The following is a 20,247-nucleotide window of genomic DNA, read 5'->3' on the forward strand; positions in this document are numbered from 1 at the left end:
CTGGCAGTTAAATATCAAATGTTAATACAATTTAAATCATGGTACGGTGCTGAAACTAAACAAAGCACTAGGTAACACGGTCTTAAAAACAGTCCTGCCACTGCCCTAAACTTCACTGAGAAGCAGCCTACAGGTGTCATCTAATCCATTTATTTTAAGTTTTGTGTAATTCTGTATCTATTAAATCTCTAATAATATCTTACCAAGATTGGTGTTACTTCTGAGCAGGGTGAAAGGTGGATTATCTTTTCTTCTGCAGTTTCTAAAGCAAATTGTTTAGCCAGTAATTGAGCAGAACTTTGTCCCTGTTGACTTGTGGAGGAATTCTAGAAGATGCTGTACTTGCAACTGTGCCTGTCAGCCTTAAACACAAGAGGCTGGTTGTGCTTTCCCTGTGCTGTATTTGGGCATCAACAGACTGGTTGTTACTTGTCAAGAGCACTTTTCTCCACTCATGGCTAGTACTTGCTATTAAATAAGCTGAATTTAATTTAAAAATTAAATAAATTATTAAGAGCTGTGGCTGATAAAGATATGAAGATTGTCTGTGACCACGCACTGTTGTGAAAGGTGGGGGATGCTCTCTGAAGAGGGGATCTAGATTGTAGCTGCTGTTTCTAGAGCGAGCCTGAAGTGGGCAAGAATGGAGCAAAAACAATAAGCTGTGTGAAAAGCTGGGCTGTTAACTTTAACTAAGCAAAGTTTGACTCTTTATTACTGATGATTCCATTTAATTCAGGTGGGCACTACTGGAGGTAGTGGAAGCACAATCAATAGGAATAATTAAATGCTCTTTGGATAAAACAAGGCATGGTATTTTACACCCCCCATCCTGTTTTTCTGTATAGGCTCAGTGGGGCTTAGAGGAAATTTCCATTTCTTGAGTAGTGAGTTCCTGTAAGAGACACCTTGGAAACTGGTAGAAGATAAAGAAGCTGTGCTGCAAAGACAATAAGTTTGTCAGATCTCTGCTTGTGTTCTTTAGGGCAGGCTGACGGTAGTGGTTCAGGTGCCAGCTGAGTATACAGACCGTGAAGGAAAATTGTTATCTAGGGCGCAACCTTAACTTGTGAAAGGAAGAGTTCAGTTCATGTGGACAGCAAGCAGTATTTATGCATGTGCTGCATGTGTTCTGAATTAAAGCACATTCTTCCCTCTCCTCACATTCCTGAAATCCCACAGCCGAGATTTGTCCTGTATTTTTCTCTAAAATTTGGCTGTAAAGCAGTTACAAGGGGAGAGGAAAGATTCAACCTGGTGCTTGGCCCCAAGAAGCCGTAGCGGCTGTTCCCACATTTTCCTCCTTTTTGTTGGTCATGCGTGTTGTATTCGTCACTGCTGGCCCGGCTCCTGTGGGCGGCAGTGAGGGGGCTGGCTGGTGGGCGCGGAGCAGTCCTGTGCGGGGCAGTGGGTCTGTCTGTCCAGGAGGTGTTCCACAGGCTTGGAACAGGCCACTTAAATGCATCATAGATTATTCGTGCTATTTTTGGCATCATGTCCTGATCTGGCAAACCAAGGGAACATTGTGGAAGAAGCATTTTCGATGTATTTGCCTTTCCTGTCCAGATAGCTGGTTGTCCAGAGTCCGAAGCTGACATGAATATAAAGGTGTTTTGAATTTCCTCCCCTGTGTACAATGGGAGTCTTTGTCTAAGGCTGAGGCATTTTTTTCAAGTTTTCCATGTTTGTTTGACAGTAATTTTCTGCTCCAAGTTCTTCTGATGCCGTTCCAGTTTCGTTCTTCTATTTCCATTATCCAGTTACAAACCAGCCAGCAATTCATTATGTAAATGAGTCTCTGAATGTGAAGTTTGATGACATAATTATCAGATGAGCTCTAGCAAGGCGGTATGGGCACAGAAAGGCAGTGCGGTGTTGCTGTGTACAATGGCAGAGGGACCACCTGCAGAAAGGGGGCTGTGCAGAGAAGGGAAGAGGTGCAGGAGCCCCTGGGCATCCAGGGGGCAGGGGGGGGGCCTGACCCTTGGCAGATGGAGATCCCAAAGCTGGGATAGTCTTTGTCACTGTGTTCCTTGTGGGCAGTGTGCAGCCAGCAGGATCTCTGCTGGAGTGCTTGCAGAGGAACAGCTGCGCATGTGTTGTCTGCTGTGCATAAAACTCTGGAGAGGGTTACCCTGCTTCAGAGAGAACAGGAGGGCTCCCGGTTTTCTGCCTGGCTATCTCAATGTGTCCTAAGACAGCCAGGTGACAGTACTCTGTCAGAGGGCTCCTACATGCCAGTTAATCCCTCAGTTCTAGCTGTTTTAAAATATTTATAAACAGTATACCATCCTGCCCAGTAAAGAGTATAATATGGGCTACTGTTAGAAGAATGCTTGTACCCTGGTACTAAATCATATTCCAGAAACATGAGCTCATGCTTCAGACTTACAAGAGACCGTGGTAAGACAGGACTGAACTCCTGTGGCTGCTGCTTCCCTCTGACTCTTGCAAGCATTGCGTGTGAGACATGCTAAGGATCTGAACGATTTATTGCCATGGATTCTACTGGGAAAAATGCTATGAGCCCAAAGAGTTGTAAGAGAGCCTATAGATGCCAGTACAGCATGAGTATTTGCCTAGATCACTGGTCCAAAAAATTAAAGTATATTTTGATACTTACCCAGTAAGAAAAGCATTGAGTTGTCTTGGGCTTCCTTTACTGGCCTTGGTTTTATTTAACAGAATCCTGGGAAACATAGAGCTCCCATTCATAGTCATATGTTCTCTTTCTTTGTATTATATTTTTATCTTCGTTGTATGTTTTGTATTAATTATAAACCAATTACTATTGCTCTGCCTGAAACAGTCCTTGCATATTGATAATAGAAGGGTTAATAAAAGTTTCAGAACTCCTCTTGATACTGGCCATTTTAATGATGGTCTTTAAATTCTAATCCAGTTTCAGACTGCATGTGAAAATCCAATATTCAGGATCTAGACAGTTACCTACATGGGATCTCAGACGATGAGGATCAAAAAACTGACAAGCATGTTTCTATTTGCATTGCCTGGACACTGCAGCAATCAGTCCAGTGGCAACTCCTAGTAGGACAAATAGAAATTCTCCTTGTGCATTAAATGGGCTGTAATAAACACAGGTGAAAAATACTAGCCTGTACAGAAACTACAGTGGTCAATAAATTGAGCAGAACAAATAGGACTCGTGTTTAGGATTACAGAAAGAAATTATGCCTGGTTAGGCAGACATTGACTCTGCCGCAGCCCAGCCATCATCCACCTCCATAAAACTGGAGCGTCCGATTAGGAAGGTCTTCTTTTGCGTTCTTCTCTTGTTCATACAACAGTTCTAGAATGAAGTTCAGGGTAGAGAAAAGCACTAAAAACTATATTTTTGCCATGAAAACATGGCACGTTCTGAAAAGCATGGGGCAAAAAGGCAAGTCTGAAAAAATGGGCAGGGGGACACAATCTGAATGAGGTGGGAAGACCTGTTACCTTTTGGATGGGTTCTGTGCTGGGAGCGATGCAACTTCAGATCGCTGGCGTTCTGTACTTGGAGTTGCTATATGAGCAGCCTCTGTTACAGGGCCAATTTTCTGCATGGCTTTGAAGTCTCAAGTGCCAAACATATTTTGCAAGTTAATTAGTTAGAATAACTTATTTTTGCTTCCAGAATATCAACAGTGCTTTCAGTGGTATTATGGATAAAAAGCACTAATTTCTCCCTGTCCTCCTTCCCAGGCCATCTCCACTTGGCTGTATGAAATCTGTAAACTGGCTGAAGTGAGGCTAGTTGTCCAGTGGACTAAAAAATGAATGACTGTATGAGACCTCAGTATGGTCTGATTTCCCAGAACTAAAGACACATAGGTGCATGCATAGGAGTACTTGCTGACAACCTCTCTAATTTAGTATCGTTGACCTGATAAGATCTGCTGTTTGGTAGGGCTGCCTTTTACCTTTTAATCCTCTTCCCTTCCCAGAAGGCTCCTGCCAGTAGTGCCGTATCCCGCTCTCCCAGTTCTTACTTCAGGGGCTGGCAGTGGAGAGGTCAGTAGATGTGCTGTGCAGCACCTAGTCGGCTCTGGCTGGAAGGTTAGGTGCAGGTGCTGTTAACCCATGGCACGCCAGTGAATCTGGAGATAAGAATGGCAGAGCATGTGTTCAATCATGCAAACACAAAGAGAGGAGAAAATAGTTCCCATTGAGGGAGATGTAGCTAGTGCCAAATTCCAGCTGAGAGTGAGACTTTCCTTTTGCACAGTGCCTTGTTCCTGGAAAGTATGATGCAGAGACTGCAAAAATGAAAAAGATGGTTCCAGCTCTTTGTATTACATTGAGGATGCAAGGAGCCATGGGTTAGAAAACACCTGCTGTTCATTTATCTTGTCTTTAGCAAAACATTATTCTCTTGTTGCTTTAATCTTCCTAAAAGGAATCAATAGTTCTTTCTTACCTGGGATCACTGGAAAATTAATGTAACTTTTACTGTAGAGTGAGTACTCTTTTATCTTCACATAGTGTGATTAAAAATGTAAAGTTCACTGAAGCGTAGGAAGGCTCTGTCTGTGTTGGGACTGGAAAGCTGCTCCTTGTCTCATTTCTTCAGCTGCAGCTGCTGGCTCCCTGCCTTTCCTTTTCCTCTCCTTTTCCAAAGGGTGATTCTCACCATTTCCTCTTTGCAGATTTTTTCCCTTGATACGGTGTCTTCATTCCAATGCTAAACTAACTTGTGAATGCCTCTTGGGGAGGAAATAGGTGATGTGAGTGCTTTTTATTTATTTTGTTAAAGGTCTTTGGGGAACACAATGTGTGGAGAGTGTTCTGTATAGGCTGGAAACTGGAGGAGAAAGGAAGGAAGGGGGGGAAAAATGGCCAAAATCTTCCTTTCAGTTACGATTAATAGGTTTTTCTTTTGGACTCTGAATGCTGTGTTTGTATTCAAATTAAGTGGTTTCCAGGGGGGACTTCCAGGAATAGATGTGGGGAGTGGATAAAAACACTTTCCAGAAAGGACATTGGAAATGCGTGGTACTGAATTGCATGCTGTTTGTGAATCTCGTCCCTGTCTGTCTGTCTTCTGTCATCTGGAGCCTGTAGTGTCTCCTTTCTATGCAGAGCTCAGGGGATGAGGACTCTGTTTTCTCAGTGTTTGAGATGTGCTCAGTGTTCCACAAAAGCCACAGGGTCAGATGGGCAGGTGCTAGAAACCAGTGTCCCTGCTGCAGCCACTGGTGCATCCTGGCTAGGCAGGGCCTTTCTCTTGTGGTGGAGGTTGTGGAGTTCTTGGGCAGGCAATGGTGAGCAAAACAGGCCTGGTACTCCTCTGCAAAGTGCTCTGAGATCCTTTTTTTTTTTTTTTTTTTTTTTTTTTCTTCTTCTCCCCTCTTGTGATATTGCATCTGTGGTGTATTTTCTCCTGGGGGAACTGATGTTCACTTGGATTTCTGTATGAGAACTGGAAGTAGGGCAGAGGCTTCACCTGTGTTTTGTCTGGCTTGCTTTTTCTCCATTTTCCTTCATGGGAGACATGAAAGCTAGTTGTTGCCACACCTGTAGTTGAAGAGTATGTTACTTCTTGCCCTACAGCCTTTGTGTGTATGGGATGGGATGGGAGAGAGAACTGCACTACGTGGTCCCTTCAGAAACTTGGAAAAAAAAGCCATGGCACTCCTGTCTTTTGTAGGCTGTGGGAGGCTTGTCTGCATTGCCTGTAGCATCCACCTCCCTCCTGCCTTTTCCTTGAAACCCTGTATACAAGTGAATTTTGGGTTTCTGGGTTTAGCTGACTTGTTGTGGTGGTGAGGAAGCCGCGTATTCGCTGATGTGCCATCCGTCCTGGTAGTATGCATTTTGAGAGAGGAGATGGCAGGCTTCTACCTTCCTGTAAAGCTTGAGATCTTGGAGACGCCTACATGCAACATGAAGTTTTGTTGCTGGCTGCTGTGTATTTTTACCCTCATCCTTGGTAATTGAATCAGGCAGGCACATTTGTCCTGGACCAGCCTTGTTGGCTGGAAAGGTCCCCATCAGAGACATGCTGCATCAAACTGCCTTCTGTCATCAGGTGGTAAAGAAAGTAATTAAATGATAATTCTGGGGAAAAAGGACTTAAAAGTGTACGCCATGATTTAGGTGACAGCTCGCTTGCTGTTGGGAGGACTCATGCTTGATGGCCACTGCATATTGTTAGTTCTTTGTATTTTCTTTGATTTAAAGCTTCATGCTAGTAATCTAATTAACATTGAATTGGGTTTCTGGTACAGTAGCTTGTTTGGTTCAATAAGAACACATTTATACTAAAGGTTAATGAAAAGAATTTTGCTTTCATTGAATTAATTAAAAGTGGTTCTACAATCAAGACTTACTAATGGAAAAGAGATTAAATATTCATGTCTATAAATTTCTCATGTAATTTCTGATTTTCCTTAATCTCTGCCTCCCTGGATTGTATTCTGAAAGTGTCTGAAAGCTCTAATGAAACACCAGTTTGGATATTAATTGGAGATTTATCCTGTTTAAGTAAAAAAACTTCCATAGGTGTATACTTAATGTATCTTGAGTACAGGTTTCTATTACAGATGGAGTGAAATAGTGATGAGGTCTTATCCATGAAAGCACTACTAGGAGCCAATCTCAAGGAGCAGTATTATGTTCTTAAAGCACTTTTTAAGAAATTCAAATGATGTTTTATCTTCTGTTCTGACAGCTTTATTTGTGCTATTGAAAGAGGTTTGAATGAACCAAAAGTGCAGCAAAGTTTGCATCAGAAAGGTATTAGCTGGACATGAAGATAAAACCTGAATAACGGGCATCAAAGGTGCTTAAAGATTCAACACCTTTTTATAACATAGTGTCCAGATATATGTGCTACAAATATACCCTAGTACTTTGAATAAATACTGGATTGTGATTTCTGTGATCTCTTACCCAGTAGATCTCAAGGAAGTTCTGGATACCCTTCGAGCCGGGGCTTTGCCATTGCTTTATGCGTGAGCAGAACATGTTCCTGCAGTTCTTGCTTTGTGTGTAGGTTCCTGGTTTCACAGTTTAAGGATATGCGGAAGCTCTGCTTGGAAATGCTTTGCAGCTGCATATTGATGTTGTTGCTGATGTAGAAATGGAAATACATGGTTACAAGAGACTTAGGTTACTTTGAAGGTATTGCACATTCCCATGAATGGTTTCCTTGGAAAGGAAGGAACAAAAGAAAAATGCACGTGTAAACTCTGAATTATGAGTGTCTTGCCTCAATCTAAGAAGTGCATCTATGTATATACACACACACATGTATATATGTGTGTATTATATATAACTGTATATATACTGCACCCAACAAGTGGGACAATGCTGGGCAGTGTCTGCTTTAGGGGATGTGTGTGGAGAAAGAAGGTTCAGCTCCTGTCTGGATCTTTGCATTGTATTTCATTGCAACTTGAGCTTTCAGTACATTTTGGTCTCTACTAGTGCTAGATGTTTATATTGGACTCATTGGCAAGAACTGATGAGAAAGGAATCAAGTCATTTGTATGCTGTGTGAGCCAAGAGAACAGAAATGTAGGTCTTGAGAATGAGCATTTGGTTATAAGTAGTTAAGAATAACTAATTGGCTGAGTCCAAGGGGAAAGCTTTGCCTTAAAAGAGTAATTACCATCCCTGGTCGGCAGAACAGTTCAGAGGCCTTGGAAAGGTTGAGAAAGTTGTTGCACCGAGAGGATAAGCAGCTGGGTGGCAGTCACAAACCAAACTGTGGCGTTTTTCTAATTATAGCCAGTGTGACCAAAGAAGCTAGAATGTGATCGTGTAGCTCAGTGTCCACCAGCATGAGGTCACAGGCAGATTTGTTATTGGTGACTTCTACGAATTAAGTAATTGGTATTTCATCTTTCCTTTGGCTTTTCAGGCATACTTCCGACAGGGTGTGGCCCTTCAGTATCTTGGACGTCATGCAGATGCACTGGCAGCGTTTGCGTCAGGACTGGCTCAGGATCCCAAGAGTCTTCAGCTTCTGGTTGGCATGGTCGAGGCCGCCATGAAATCTCCCATGCGAGGTAAGCACCAGGAGATTTTGTCAAGGATGGCAATCTGCTGCTGAGGTACTTGGAGGCAGTCGTTTCAGTCTATGGCTGACTCTGCCAGCATCTGAGGGGGAGAGAACCTGGAGGCCTGAAGGGAAAGACTTCAGGATTTGTCTTCTCTGCTGAGTCAGAGAAGGGAGCCTTAAGTTGGAGGAGGAACAAAAAAATACTCTTCTGATTCAGTGGGACAGCAAGATGGTGATAGCCAGCTCGAGAGGCAGTGGACATGAATCAGACTGGTGTTGTGCAGCAGTTCCAATGAAGTCCTTGCTCATTTGTCTTTTGTCCAGTATTGGTGCAGAATGAGAGGTGTGCGCTACTCTGGTCCTGGCTTTATTATTACTTGGAACAACTTCCCAGCACGAAGCCTGGTGCTTGGCTATTGGGAACAGGGAGTCTTAAATGCTCCAGGCCAGAGTTTGCCCAGAAGAGCACGTCAGCAGCTTTTCCATGGTACTCATGTCTTTCAAAACACAGCGTTCCAGAAGGCAAAAAAGGCTGCTCTGCTAATTCACTTGTATTCAGGAAGAGTGTTGAAATCACATGGACCTTGAAGCCGTATTAGCTGTACAGCGTTTTGCTTCTCTTTCATAATGTCCCCATTTCCAGGATTTTCCTCTCTAGAGGAAGGAGGTAGTCTCCTCTTTGCTTTGTTTCTCTTCCAAGCTTTGTGTTGCAATGTCCTTATGCTATTTCCCAGGAGGGAACATGGCAATTCTCATCCTCAAGAGATGCTGCTGGGGGCCCCAGGGCTTAGGGGCCAAGAAGCGCTGAAATGAAAAAATGTTCCTGTTGGTTCTTCCTTTTTTACAGTGTTTTTCTCCGTCCTCTAAAATGAATTCATCTGGAAGTTTCTGTTCTATATAGCAGTTGCCTTGTGAAGTAATTTCATTTGGTACCCAAAGGTACTGTGGCTGCTGCTTAGAATGCAGGTGATATGGTATTTCTATGTAAGCATCCCCAAATTCGGCTGATCTCTCTGTCCTATTGCACTGCAGCTGTATATTTATGTTGCTGCTCCCTACTGTGCTTCTCAGTGTTGCTGCTTTCCAGTTGGTATCCTCCCGCTGACTGGTTTCACAGATTTTAGATCAGCCTTTCTTATAAAGTACTAGTTTTACTTTGAGAGTGTGTATACTGTACCACTGTAATGACTATTCAGAGTCGCAGTCCCACTGTGCTAGGCACTCTGCAAGCACTTAAGTAGTTGTTATGTGTTGTTCTGGTCCCCTTTCTGTAAGCTCATGGTCTAGGAGAGATGTAAAAGATCTCTCCAGGTGTTACCTCTGGTGTAAAGCCAGTCCCTTGTAACTTGATTCCACTAGGATAATAGATTGTTTGAAGCCATGGATAGACTGATATGAGTGGTAGCTTCCAGCATAGTTGCATTCAGAGAAAGAAGAGGAGCAACCGGAAAGGCAAAAGGGTTGTGTCAGTGATGTGCTAAAGATTATTAAATGCAGTCAGTGGGGGATTCGGGGGGCGTGGGTCCACAGTACGTAGAGATGAAGGTGAAACTCCCTTACCCAATAACTGAATCACTGTTGCTGCATCTTTCACCTGGTTGTGGCTATGTTTCTTCCCTGACACGTACAAGAGCACTAATGAACCCCACGTCTGCCCTTCTGTTACCATGCTTGTTCTCCCTTTCCTACTGGACTTGAAGGTTATCAGAAGCACTTCCCTTGTGTTTTCCTTTTTCTTCCTTTCTCCTTGTCTGTACCGGTCTCTGTCCCTATGTTTGCCTGGATTACCTGGCTAGAATTCTAAGTAAGCTTCTTAAGACAGGAACTGAGTTTGTATCTGCTTTTGCAGTGATAAGCATGATAAGTGGTGGCATGTTACAGCAACTATTTCTGTCCTCTTATGTCTGCATTTAATCCCAGGATCTAATTGGATGTTGGTAACTGGCATCGTGTTCACACTGTTTGCATCTTCAGGGAAGTGTTAACATCCTCTTCTGTCGTTGTTTATACACTTGGTGATTGTAGAGAGGCAGAAATGATGAAAAAAGGGAGCAAGTGGCTTCCTGAGATTGCTGTGGTAGGGTTGATTCAGGTGAGAGCATCTAATCAAGAAATGCCACTTGGTCAGCAAATTCTGGAGTCATGTCATACTGATGTCCTTAATGAAACATGTAGCCAAGATGTTTTATCGTCTGAATGATGGAAGCAGTTAGACCAATTATAAGTAGTCTGGCAGCTCCAGTGCTGTCATTATGCGGGAGTACCTTCTCCTGCATAAGAAGGAGCAGCTTCCTTCTGCAGTTTTCGTCACCTCTCTTGGCACATACTGTGTGCTGTGGTATCTGGACAGGCACAGATTTTGCAGACGTTCAGCTTGAAAGTTTGTGCTGAGGGAGCAGAAACTGCAGTCCTGTTATACACTGCTGGTGGCCCATTTCCAGTTTCCTACAAAACTCTGCAGGTGTTTTCTCTATTCCTTCTGCCGTTAGACCAGTCTTCAGAGCTCAGTATGAGACTGCTCTGCATGCTTGTGCTGTTTTAATGAAGTGCTTTCTGCAATGAAAACATCGGCTTGCTAGTTGATCTATCTTGATGTACTAGGTATTAGATGATGCATTTGAGCCCTAAGTTCCTGTAATAAATCTTGGTTTGATTTGGGCAGTCTGGCCCTTAACTCGCATGTCATTTGGTTACCAAAAAAGGAAGATAAGTTGTGAAGGTGATTTCTAGGTGCAAATAACTTGGCTTGTTGAGTAACTCTGCCTTCGTTTTTGTATTTCAGGGTCCCTGGAGCCCACCTATCAACAACTGCAGAAGATGAAGCTGGACAAGAGCCCCTTTGTTGTGGTGTCTGTGATTGGCCAGGAACTTCTGACTGCGGGCCACCATGGGGCCTCTGTGGTGGTGCTAGAAGCTGCTCTGAAGATTGGCACTTGCAGCCTAAAGCTGCGGGGATCAGTGTTCTCTGCACTGAGCAGTGCGTACTGGTCCCTCGGGAATACAGAGAAAAGCACTGGATACATGCAGCAGGACTTGGATGTAGCCAAGACTTTAGGTAAGAGTTCTCCTTTCACTCGCTTGAGTGCTGGATTGGTACAAATGGAACAAATTAACAGCTGTGTTAATGGTCAGCATCTCTGTAATGCTCAGGTTTCTGTGGGATTTCACGAGCTGCTAAATCAAATCTGAAATTTCTGAAATGTGCAAACTACAGGCTTGTGCAGCCCTGTTTACCTATGTGTGCAAGGGTGTAGATGATCAATGAACATGCTAAGGTTTTACAGGGTCCTCTAATTTTCTGGTGTCATGTATGTGGGAACTGGTCTTATACCCTGTGTAGGCTTGGGCTCAAAACTTTATAATAAGTCTTAAATGAAGCAATCTGTTTTTTCAATAATTTGATGGAAAACGGTGCTCAGTCTGAGCTTCTGAGGCAGTTGTCAGGGAAGGAACAAATCGGGAGACAATGGATGAACAAGAGTGTTTAAAAAATAAACAGATTGGAAAATCTCTCTTGTGTACAGTATATCCTGCACAACATTGAGAGCTTTCAAGCTTTCATGGTGCTGTAGGAGAGGAGACAGTATGTGAGATGGAAAGGCATAACCTTACAGAAGTGGAGAGGACAGTGATTGAGGGGTCCCGCTAGGAGAGTTCACTGAAAGTATAGAGACTACTGTCTTGAAGACAGTAGTGGATGTGCTTTGTGGCTGAGCTGAGCTGTGCTGCAGAATTGCTTTCTGGAGAAAGCTGACATGCTCTTTGCTTGTTTTAAGCCTGGGCCATTGACTTACTTTCACAAACAAATCGCTAATGTCAAGCAAGGAGTAAACATGGAAGAATGGGAAATTGCCAAGTGTTAGGCCAAAGAAGAAATTTAGAACAATTCTAAAAATAAGGTTGATAGTTATTGTAGAAGTTTCTGAAGGCCAGCTAAGAGGACAGTTTTGGCTGTGTATTAAACATAAGGATAAGTTTGTTCTGATGCTGGTTCTGACACTGGAGCATTACTTGTACAGCATGTTCCAGTCTTTCTGCTGGACACTTCCAGTGATGCCTTTGTTAGCTAACCTTTGTTTTGTTTGCATGTGACTCAGGTGACCAGACGGGAGAATGCCGAGCTCATGGAAATCTGGGCTCCGCATTCTTCTCCAAAGGAAATTACCGGGAGGCCCTTACTAACCACAGACATCAGCTGGTGCTCGCCATGAAACTCAAGGACAGAGAGGTAGGAAGCTTATTAAATAGACTGAATTGGGAGTCAGCACTGCGTGGTTTTCTGGAGAGATACAAACATGTGAAGAAGCCTTGTCTGTCTGCCCATTTTATTCTGAGAATTTGGAAGCTACATGATTTCTCTTCACAGCTGTTCACTTGCCTTTTGTTAAGGAAATTGTTTGTACCAGTAGCTACAGTATGTGAGTTGAAGTGGCAGGATGCTTGGTTTGTCCTTTTGCCTCCCCCTGCCTCTAGTCTCCATGTGTCTCTGAGCCTCCCTCTCCCTTCCTGTTCATTTGGCACACAGTACATAGGCTCTAGGGTCTGAGGGTAGAAGCTACTGCTGAGCAGGTATCAATACAACATCTCTGCAGTTTGGTCCTGGCTGCCATCAGCTCTTGTTTTACCTGTGATACAGGTGCTACTGATTCGAACTCTATTAGGGTGCGTCCTATGTTGTGCCTTTTCCAGACAAGTAATGAGCTAGCTCCTTGTCCTGAATGTTCACATAGAATACGCTTTGTTTTTAAAAAGTAGTGAAAAGAAAAAGAATCCATGCAAATCTGAAAATACAGTGTGTAAAGTGTAGGGGTTTCTTGGCCTGGATCTGGTTTGCCTTGACCATTTACCATTCAGCTCTCGAGGTGTTAGGCTGGGCTCCCTGCCAGTGCAGGGAAGCGTGCTGCATGGACTGAAGAGTCTGTCCCAAAAGATTTCTACCGAAAGTTCACTGTAAGGACAGAATCATAATTTTAGTGCAAGTTACAGATACAAAGGCTATTCCTCCCCCTGTCAGTGGATTCCCCTCTACTGTGAATGGGAAAACGGAGGGCTTGTGGGTTGCATGGCAGGTGAATGGAGTGGCTAGAGGCAACAGGGCAGGTGTGAATTCATGTAAACACAGGTAGTTCTGGGGAGATCTAAAAACTGGGTGAGATCAGTTTCCCATTGATAAGTTGTTGAAAAGATCCATTTGAATTAGCCGAGTGCTTTACTGAAGTGTTATTTTATAAGTTTTAATAGGCTTTAAAGTGAAAGAGGGTAGATTTAGATTAGATGTAAGGAAGAAGTTCTTCATTGTGAGGTGGTGAGGCACTGGAACAGGTTGTGGATGACCTATCCCTGGAAGCGTTCGAGGCCAAGTTGGATGGGGCTTTGAGCAACCTGGTCTAGTGGAAGGTGTCCCTGCCCATGGCTGGGGGGTTGGAACTAGATGATCTTTAAGATCCCTTCCAACCCAAACCATTCTATGATTCTAAATTAAATATCAAGTAAGTCTTGGAGAGATGCATCTTTCAGTAGGTTGTGGAAGGACTGTGACTGGGGGAGGGACCTGCTAGATATTCTCATGATTATTTTACCAGCTGGAAAACCTCCTGAATCAATCCTGATTGTCTTGTTTCTCTTCATGCAGAGCAGAAAAGCTGTTACTCATCATTGTTTTTATAGTTTTCTTGATAAGGGGTCCCTGTTCCTGCTAAGAGTCTAATCTACGTAGCTGCTCCTCCTCTGTGGTGTTTCTCTAAGCAGCAGATCCCCCTGTTGTGGGGAGGGGGCTGAAGTAAATAGCAGGAAACTCACTGTGCTAGCGTGTGCTGCGAGCGCAGCAGCTCGTGTGCCCCAGAGCCCCTGGGCTGGTGCATTTCACTGACTTCAGGCTGCTGATCTAAACAGACCCCAACAGTCGATCTGGGAGGAATCCAGGGAATGAAGGCTAATCGTGATAGTTCTTAGTTTATGACACATCTGGGCACATAATTAACAGTTATTGACAATAAATGACTACTTGGTTTAGCAAGAAAGCTGAGCTTCTTGGATTTCCTGTAGGATGTAACCACAGGAAATTAATTTGGCACTTTCTGATGACATCATCTTGACCACAGAGCTTCCTCTGAACAAAAAGCTGTTTTTCTTGGCTTCCTTTGCAGACATTTTTATAATGCAAATGTTATAAAGTTGCAGTAGTGCTGATGTGAATTCCACCAGAAGGGAATTTGGTGTGTGACTGTAGTGAGGTAATTGTTTTACCTCCAACTGTACAGAGAATTGGTGCAGAAGGTAAAAAGTGCTCCTTTGTATGGGATACTACTATCCTCGGAGGGACCATTGGGTTCTGAGGCTGCTGAAGCAAATGTTTGTACCAGGGGCTTCTGCTGGATTGTGTCACCCATAAACAGAGGAGGAAGTTGCAGAGGGTCTGGCTGTAGCATTCAGGTCTGTCTTCCCCCACACAAGCCTGGAGAAGGGAAACTTTGTCAGCTGAGTAGGGAATCATATAAGCTGCTCAGATGGACTGAAGATTTTAAACATTTTTCTCTGGCACAGGAAGTCTGTGCAGCTCCTGTTACAAGCGTGGTATCATTCTGAGCACAGTCCGTACGTCCAGACAGGTCATCTGCTCTTTGCAGTCACAATGTGGGGAAAAGTTCAGGCTGTTTTGTCATACTTGTGCTCAGAGAGAGAATGGAGCAGAAGTCGCTGCAATTTGGCATACCTCTAGTGTCTCCAAGACAGACCTTGGGGTATTGAATATACATGTGGTTTTGGTCTATGCAGATAAGTAAGAAGACTGGTTCTTAGCAAGGTGCTGTAATGGGCACCATGAAGTAGCCATTTCCAGTGTCATTTCAGTGCTTTCCATCAGTTAAGTGACAGGTTGGATTTTTTGACCAGCTGCAGTGGCTGGTCAAGAAATTCATATGAGCTAATTCTGTGAGATTGTTTCTGAAAGAATTAGCAGACTTAAAAGTACAGTTGATTCAGGAGACTAGAAATCATAAGGGACTTGGTCTTTCTTTCCATGAATTCTTTGGTTCCTGTGGAGCTTTGCAGATGGTCAGTAGGATACCATCCTAAAAAGGATGACAACAGAAGTGAGGTGCAGTAGAAAAGAGGAGGGTAGGCAGGACCATCTGGAAGGACAGTTGCCTCTGTTCTGATGGAGGTGAGTGCGGGAGTTCAGCTCTGAGATTGTTTGGATGCAATTAAAGAGGAAATAGCAGCACAGCTTGGTAGTCTGTCATTTCTCTGTGAAGATTAACCAGAGCAGATTTCAGCGTGGGCTGTCTTGGCCTGCTGCAGACCCTGGGAATGTACTCAAGTTGAGAATCCCGATGAAGTCTACACTGCTGCTCTTTTTACAATGATGTCTCCTGTAGTAGCTGAAGTGAAGCTGATGTGGATATACCTATCCATGCTTCAGCCATGCCACTGGTGGCAGGGTGGGCATCACTGAACTGTGTCTTTATGGCTCCTAGGTAGACAGCACAAGGTTTGACCATACCTTCCTAAGTCAGTGGGATGCTGCATACCTTGTTTGATCACAGAGCGACCACAGGGGCTGGTGGCTGGCAGGACCGTAGCTCTGTGCGTGGCTGCGCATTAGGGAACTCACCTTTGGGCAGCTCCATTAGCACTAGCTCCAACTAAGACCCACTTAATTCATGCAAAGAGGTGGAAATAAAAAACTTTTAGGCTGGTGGGGCCCCTAGGTACAGGCTTGTCTTTTCCTTTCTTGTTCAGAGCCAGCTGCAGGCTGTTAGAGTTTAACCACTCCTGTCCTGAAATAATGGCATGCTGTCCGGCACAGGGGTTAGTGCTTCTGAGCAGGGATGAGAGGATCCACTCTCTAAGCCAGCCTGGCTATGGTGGAGTGAAATGTTGACTTGGTTTCCTTGCTGCTTGATGATGCACGGATAAAGAGTTACAGCCCTGTCCTACACTGGCAGTAGCCTCACATTCTTGTGACGTATACCATACTTTCTGTTACTGAAATGTCAGTGCACATTGTCTGTTGCTTAATGTGCTGAGGAAAGTACATACTGGTAGGTTGGGCTGCAGCTCTTTTTTCCAGTTTTCCTTTTTTCCAGACCCGTGAAAGGTCTGGGAATTTCACAAAAAGAGGTTCCCTAAACCAGCAGCCAAGGTACTCGTGATATGCAGGAGGAAGAGTGACAGATCATGTTAAGAGGGAAGACTGGGGTTACATTATTTTAGCTCATTGTCTTTTGTCCGTCACAGAAGCTGGCTCTGATGAGCATCAGAAGCTTGCAGTCTGTGAGTTTTTCCTTGGAGAGGACTAAGGCCTGCAGTTACACTAGTACAGAATTTCTGATAGAAGAGTCATTTTTCTGCCAGCCAATGGAGTTACAATAGGGAGGTCACCTCTGCCAAGTCAAAAAACACTCAAGATTAAATATACAGGACAGGGCTCAGCCATGACAACATGGCTAAGTGCTAATGACTGAAGGTATCTCTGCTCAGAGCAGGGAACAAATCAAACCGATGCTTTGTAGAGGAGATGGTGGGGCAGAAGATCAGATTCAGTAATTATTTAAAGTCCGGATAGAAGATAAACTCTAATGAATTCCTATGTTTTCATATAAAAGACTTTGTACGTGTGAATAGGATGGAGCAGGGTGGCAAGGCAAGGTTTCACTTAAAGGATCAAGTTAACCTTTAGTGTAACTCGCTGAGTTGAACTTGACACTGAACTTAAAATCTGTGTCCTGTGATCACCTCCCAGGAAAAACAGGTGGTGAATTTAATCGCCTAGACTGCCTGTTTCCTGATCAATGCAAGACATTATTACATCTTAGGAGTAGTACTACAAGGTCATTTGTCTTTCAAGAACCTAAGGATGCCAGAGAAGCCATGCCCTTCAAATCATAAATTGCAGAAGTTCTGTTTTCAAATTCGTTGGCCTGGTTCCTTAATGGCAGGCTTCAAGGTGTGACAGCTAAATACTCGGTCTGACCGTGTCTTTGCTGCAAGAAACCAGTTGGGGATATCGAGGATAGAGTCAGGTGTTGCCTCTCATGCAGAGTTTTGGCTGAGACTGGTCTGTCTGCACCACTGCAAAGGCAGAAGACCAGGAGTTCACTTCACTGTCTCGGGGCAAAAACAGTTTGTGTCTTGCCTCTGTTGGGGTTTATAAGATAGCTAGTGCATGTGAGTTGTCTTGCAGTACAAATCTATCCATTTTTAATAACGGAGGTGCAGAATGTCTGTACTATATTTTTGAAGTAATTATTTTGTTTCTAACACCAGGTAACCTGATCTTCTGAAAGCTATCAGGTAACCCATGTAGTGTGTGTTGATGCCACATCACAAGCTGTGATTTAGACAAGGGTAATGCAACTAATGAGTTATGCCAGGGTCAGAGGAAAGGTTGGAGTCAAAAAATAAATATGAAAACTTTCAATGCCTGTAACACTAGTCTCCCGTGTTCGTGTTCATCTCTAGCTGCTCTGCAGGTGTGCAGAACTGTCTTGTATTATGAATTCTGTAAAACCAGAGTGCCAAGGTGGAGCTAACGATGGGTGATCTCTCAGGATGGGTTGGAGTGGCCCTTTTTAATGGCCATTTGGAAGGACCTGTGTTCCTTCCAAAGCATTTCATTTGGAAAAGTACTACCTGGGGGAGTGTTTTGAAGCTGTGAGGACTGACAAGCAGAAGTGGAAAGGGAAAAGAAAGCTGTGGAGCCCTTCCTCGGGTTCAGCGTCCAAACCCTCACATAGGCTGTGCTTGAATCTTGTCTTGCAGAGGCCACTGATACTGCAGGGACTCCGCAATATAATAGCTCCCCTCTCCTGGGCCATCAGACGCCTTTTATTACAGTCCCCCATTCAAAAATAGCAGGGCAGTAAGGCAAAATCATAAAGTAACCATAATAAAATTAATGCTTGTGTGAAAGTGCATTGCCAGCACTATGCTTTTGGGGAGGATGATGTTGCCAGAAGGCCACTGGGTGCTGGCAGCTCCTGTGTGTTGGCTGGCTGGCAGGTTTGGAGCCGGACTGGGCCTTTCGTTAAAGATGCAGCATCCCTCTTTGCTAGGTGGGAATAAAAAGAAGGCATTGGGTGAGGATTGTTTGCACCCTTGAACTCTCCCTGGGGCTAGGATGAAGATGCAGCTGAACAACTCGAATCTGTTTCCTGCTGCCCCTTTTCTCAGGGAGCGTGACTGTGGGAAGGGTGGTGGGGCCTGGAGGAGAGCAGAGGACAGACTGATGGACTTTCAGCACTAGCTTGCCCTTGTGTTGACTCAGGATGCCCAACAGCATGCAGCAATCATTCTTGGCCTGGTTTTGAAGGGATTTTCCCCCAGCTCCCCTCTAGAAGCAGGTGTTTCTGGAAGGAAGAGGTGCAGAACTGGCTAGGGCTCAGTGCCCTCTTGTTACTGCCTGCTTGTTTCTATGGCCACTGGCTGCTGCACTTAGGTATTTCCATGAGCATATGTGGCTCTGAGAATTGTCTGCAGCAGGTGGGTATGCTCAGTAATAGGATTGATGAACTAGATTTTACTGTCTCAAGATGGTTTTTAAAAACGATGGCAAGTGTAAGGCAGAGTTCATGTTTGCAGCTTCAGCAGATTTTTTTCAGAAAGGTTGACTGCAGGAAAAAGGGATGATGAAGATGCTAATTAGAACTGGGTGGCTAAGTGGCACAGAAGAAAGGTGTTTATTATGCAGGCTTATATGGGGTTTCTGTGTCACCCTGCTCTTGCATAGGTATGAAAGTTCTTGTTGGTAGAGGAAACATCAAAATGCAGAAATTCCCACTATAAAGAGAAACCATGGGCTTGAAGCCGAGGGGACTCAAGAAGCCAGTTAGGTGCTACACTTCCTACTGCAGAGAAAGCACTGGCATGGAGCTGACTGTGATGAGAGGCCTTTGCTGGCAGGAGAGGACTGTCACGTTGGAAGGTTGTCAGGGACAACCGTCTGCTGTGCATCTCTGGAGGTGGAGCGCTAGTGAAATATGATTGCTGTGACAGACATAACCAGGGTCTGGATTCAGTTGGGAATTTGCAGATTCTGCAACTGTCTGAACATACGTTGTGTGCAGCTCAGCTGCTGGTGAGTGTTTAGCTTTGCAATTCTACTAGTTTTCCCCAGTTCCCTTTAAAGCATGCCGGAGCCAGCAATGAAACACAGCATAAAGCTCCTACATTTTGTAAACTACAGCTACTTACTGTCAGGCTGTGCAAGTCAAAGATCAAATTTCACTTTCTTATTCCCAGAAGGAGATGCAGAAGGAAAGATAGGTCATTCCTTTCTACTGAAATCTGTAAATTCTGTAAAGCCAAGGTTTTCTGCCCCTTCCTGAAGGGAAGGGGAAATGCTTTCCAGGTGTCCTTCCTGCCGTGCTTTGTCTGTACAAGCCACATCTTCAGTAAATAGCAAAGCCGTTAAGTATTTAGCCTTTTGCCTGAACTCCTTGTGTGCATTATGGTACAGGGCAAAAGAATATTTTTTTTCCGTGTTCCTTGCCAGTCATTTTAGACATATGTATTCTGCTGAGTTAAATAAGGAAAAAGACTGGAACACAGTCTGAGTTAGAAGTGGCACAACTGTCCTTCAGGAGCGACTCTTCATTCTTCGTAAAACATGATGTGTAGGGCCCTCCAGTGTGCCCTGAACCTTGCCTGCAGTGCTCTGAGCTACCCCCTTCTGGGATGGTGCAAAGGCTGGGGTGCTGCCGATGCTGTAAACTGGTCACCCTTGGCACTGCAAGCTGAACGGCTCCAAGCAAATGTGGCGGGGTGGTATCAGCTCTGGCTCCTGCTTAAGCAAGGTGTGTATGCCCCTAGATGAACTTCTTTCTGAATGAATGGCACAGGAGCTTGTCCAAAATGTGGAGTGCCTCCCTGGTTGCCTGCCCACATCCCTTCCTGGCCCAGAATGATTTCTGTGTTTGGACTGTGCTGGCAGCCACAGGGCTCCTGCCAGAGGTGAAATAACAACTGTTTGTGCTTCAATTGCAAGGGTCCCTGTGCTTGCAGTTGTGCTGCAGATTTGGCTGGAAGCATGAATCTGTGCAACCCTTCCTCTCTGGAGAAACCATCGTAGGGCATGTCAGCATGGAGTGAGCTCATCAGAACATGTGCAGCTGATTAGCTGTGGGCCAGGTTCCCCTCCTGATACCTTGTCAGGCATCCAGAGTCCTTCCACAGCTGTGTAGACTTCCCCCAGTTCACACTGCTGCAGCGTGTCACTGAGATTGAAGCTAGAGTAAGAG

The 20,247-nt window shown here is 44.4% G+C and overlaps 1 protein-coding gene across 4 annotated transcripts in view; it reads left to right on the forward strand.

The window, feature by feature from the left end:
- Positions 1–20,247, forward strand: part of TTC28 (tetratricopeptide repeat domain 28) — a 213,822-nt gene that overhangs the window by 127,044 nt on the left and 66,531 nt on the right. For all 4 annotated transcript variants that reach the window (XM_030025985.2, XM_041126303.1, XM_030025987.2 and 1 more), the window contains 3 exons: positions 7,868–8,015; positions 10,791–11,063; positions 12,106–12,236. In XM_030025985.2, coding sequence (XP_029881845.1) covers positions 7,868–8,015; positions 10,791–11,063; positions 12,106–12,236 — 552 coding nt within the window. The remainder of the gene's footprint in view (positions 1–7,867; positions 8,016–10,790; positions 11,064–12,105; positions 12,237–20,247) is intronic.

The sequence above is a fragment of the Aquila chrysaetos genome, chromosome 9 (assembly GCF_900496995.4).
Source record: "Aquila chrysaetos chrysaetos chromosome 9, bAquChr1.4, whole genome shotgun sequence".
Taxonomy (NCBI): domain Eukaryota; kingdom Metazoa; phylum Chordata; class Aves; order Accipitriformes; family Accipitridae; genus Aquila; species Aquila chrysaetos.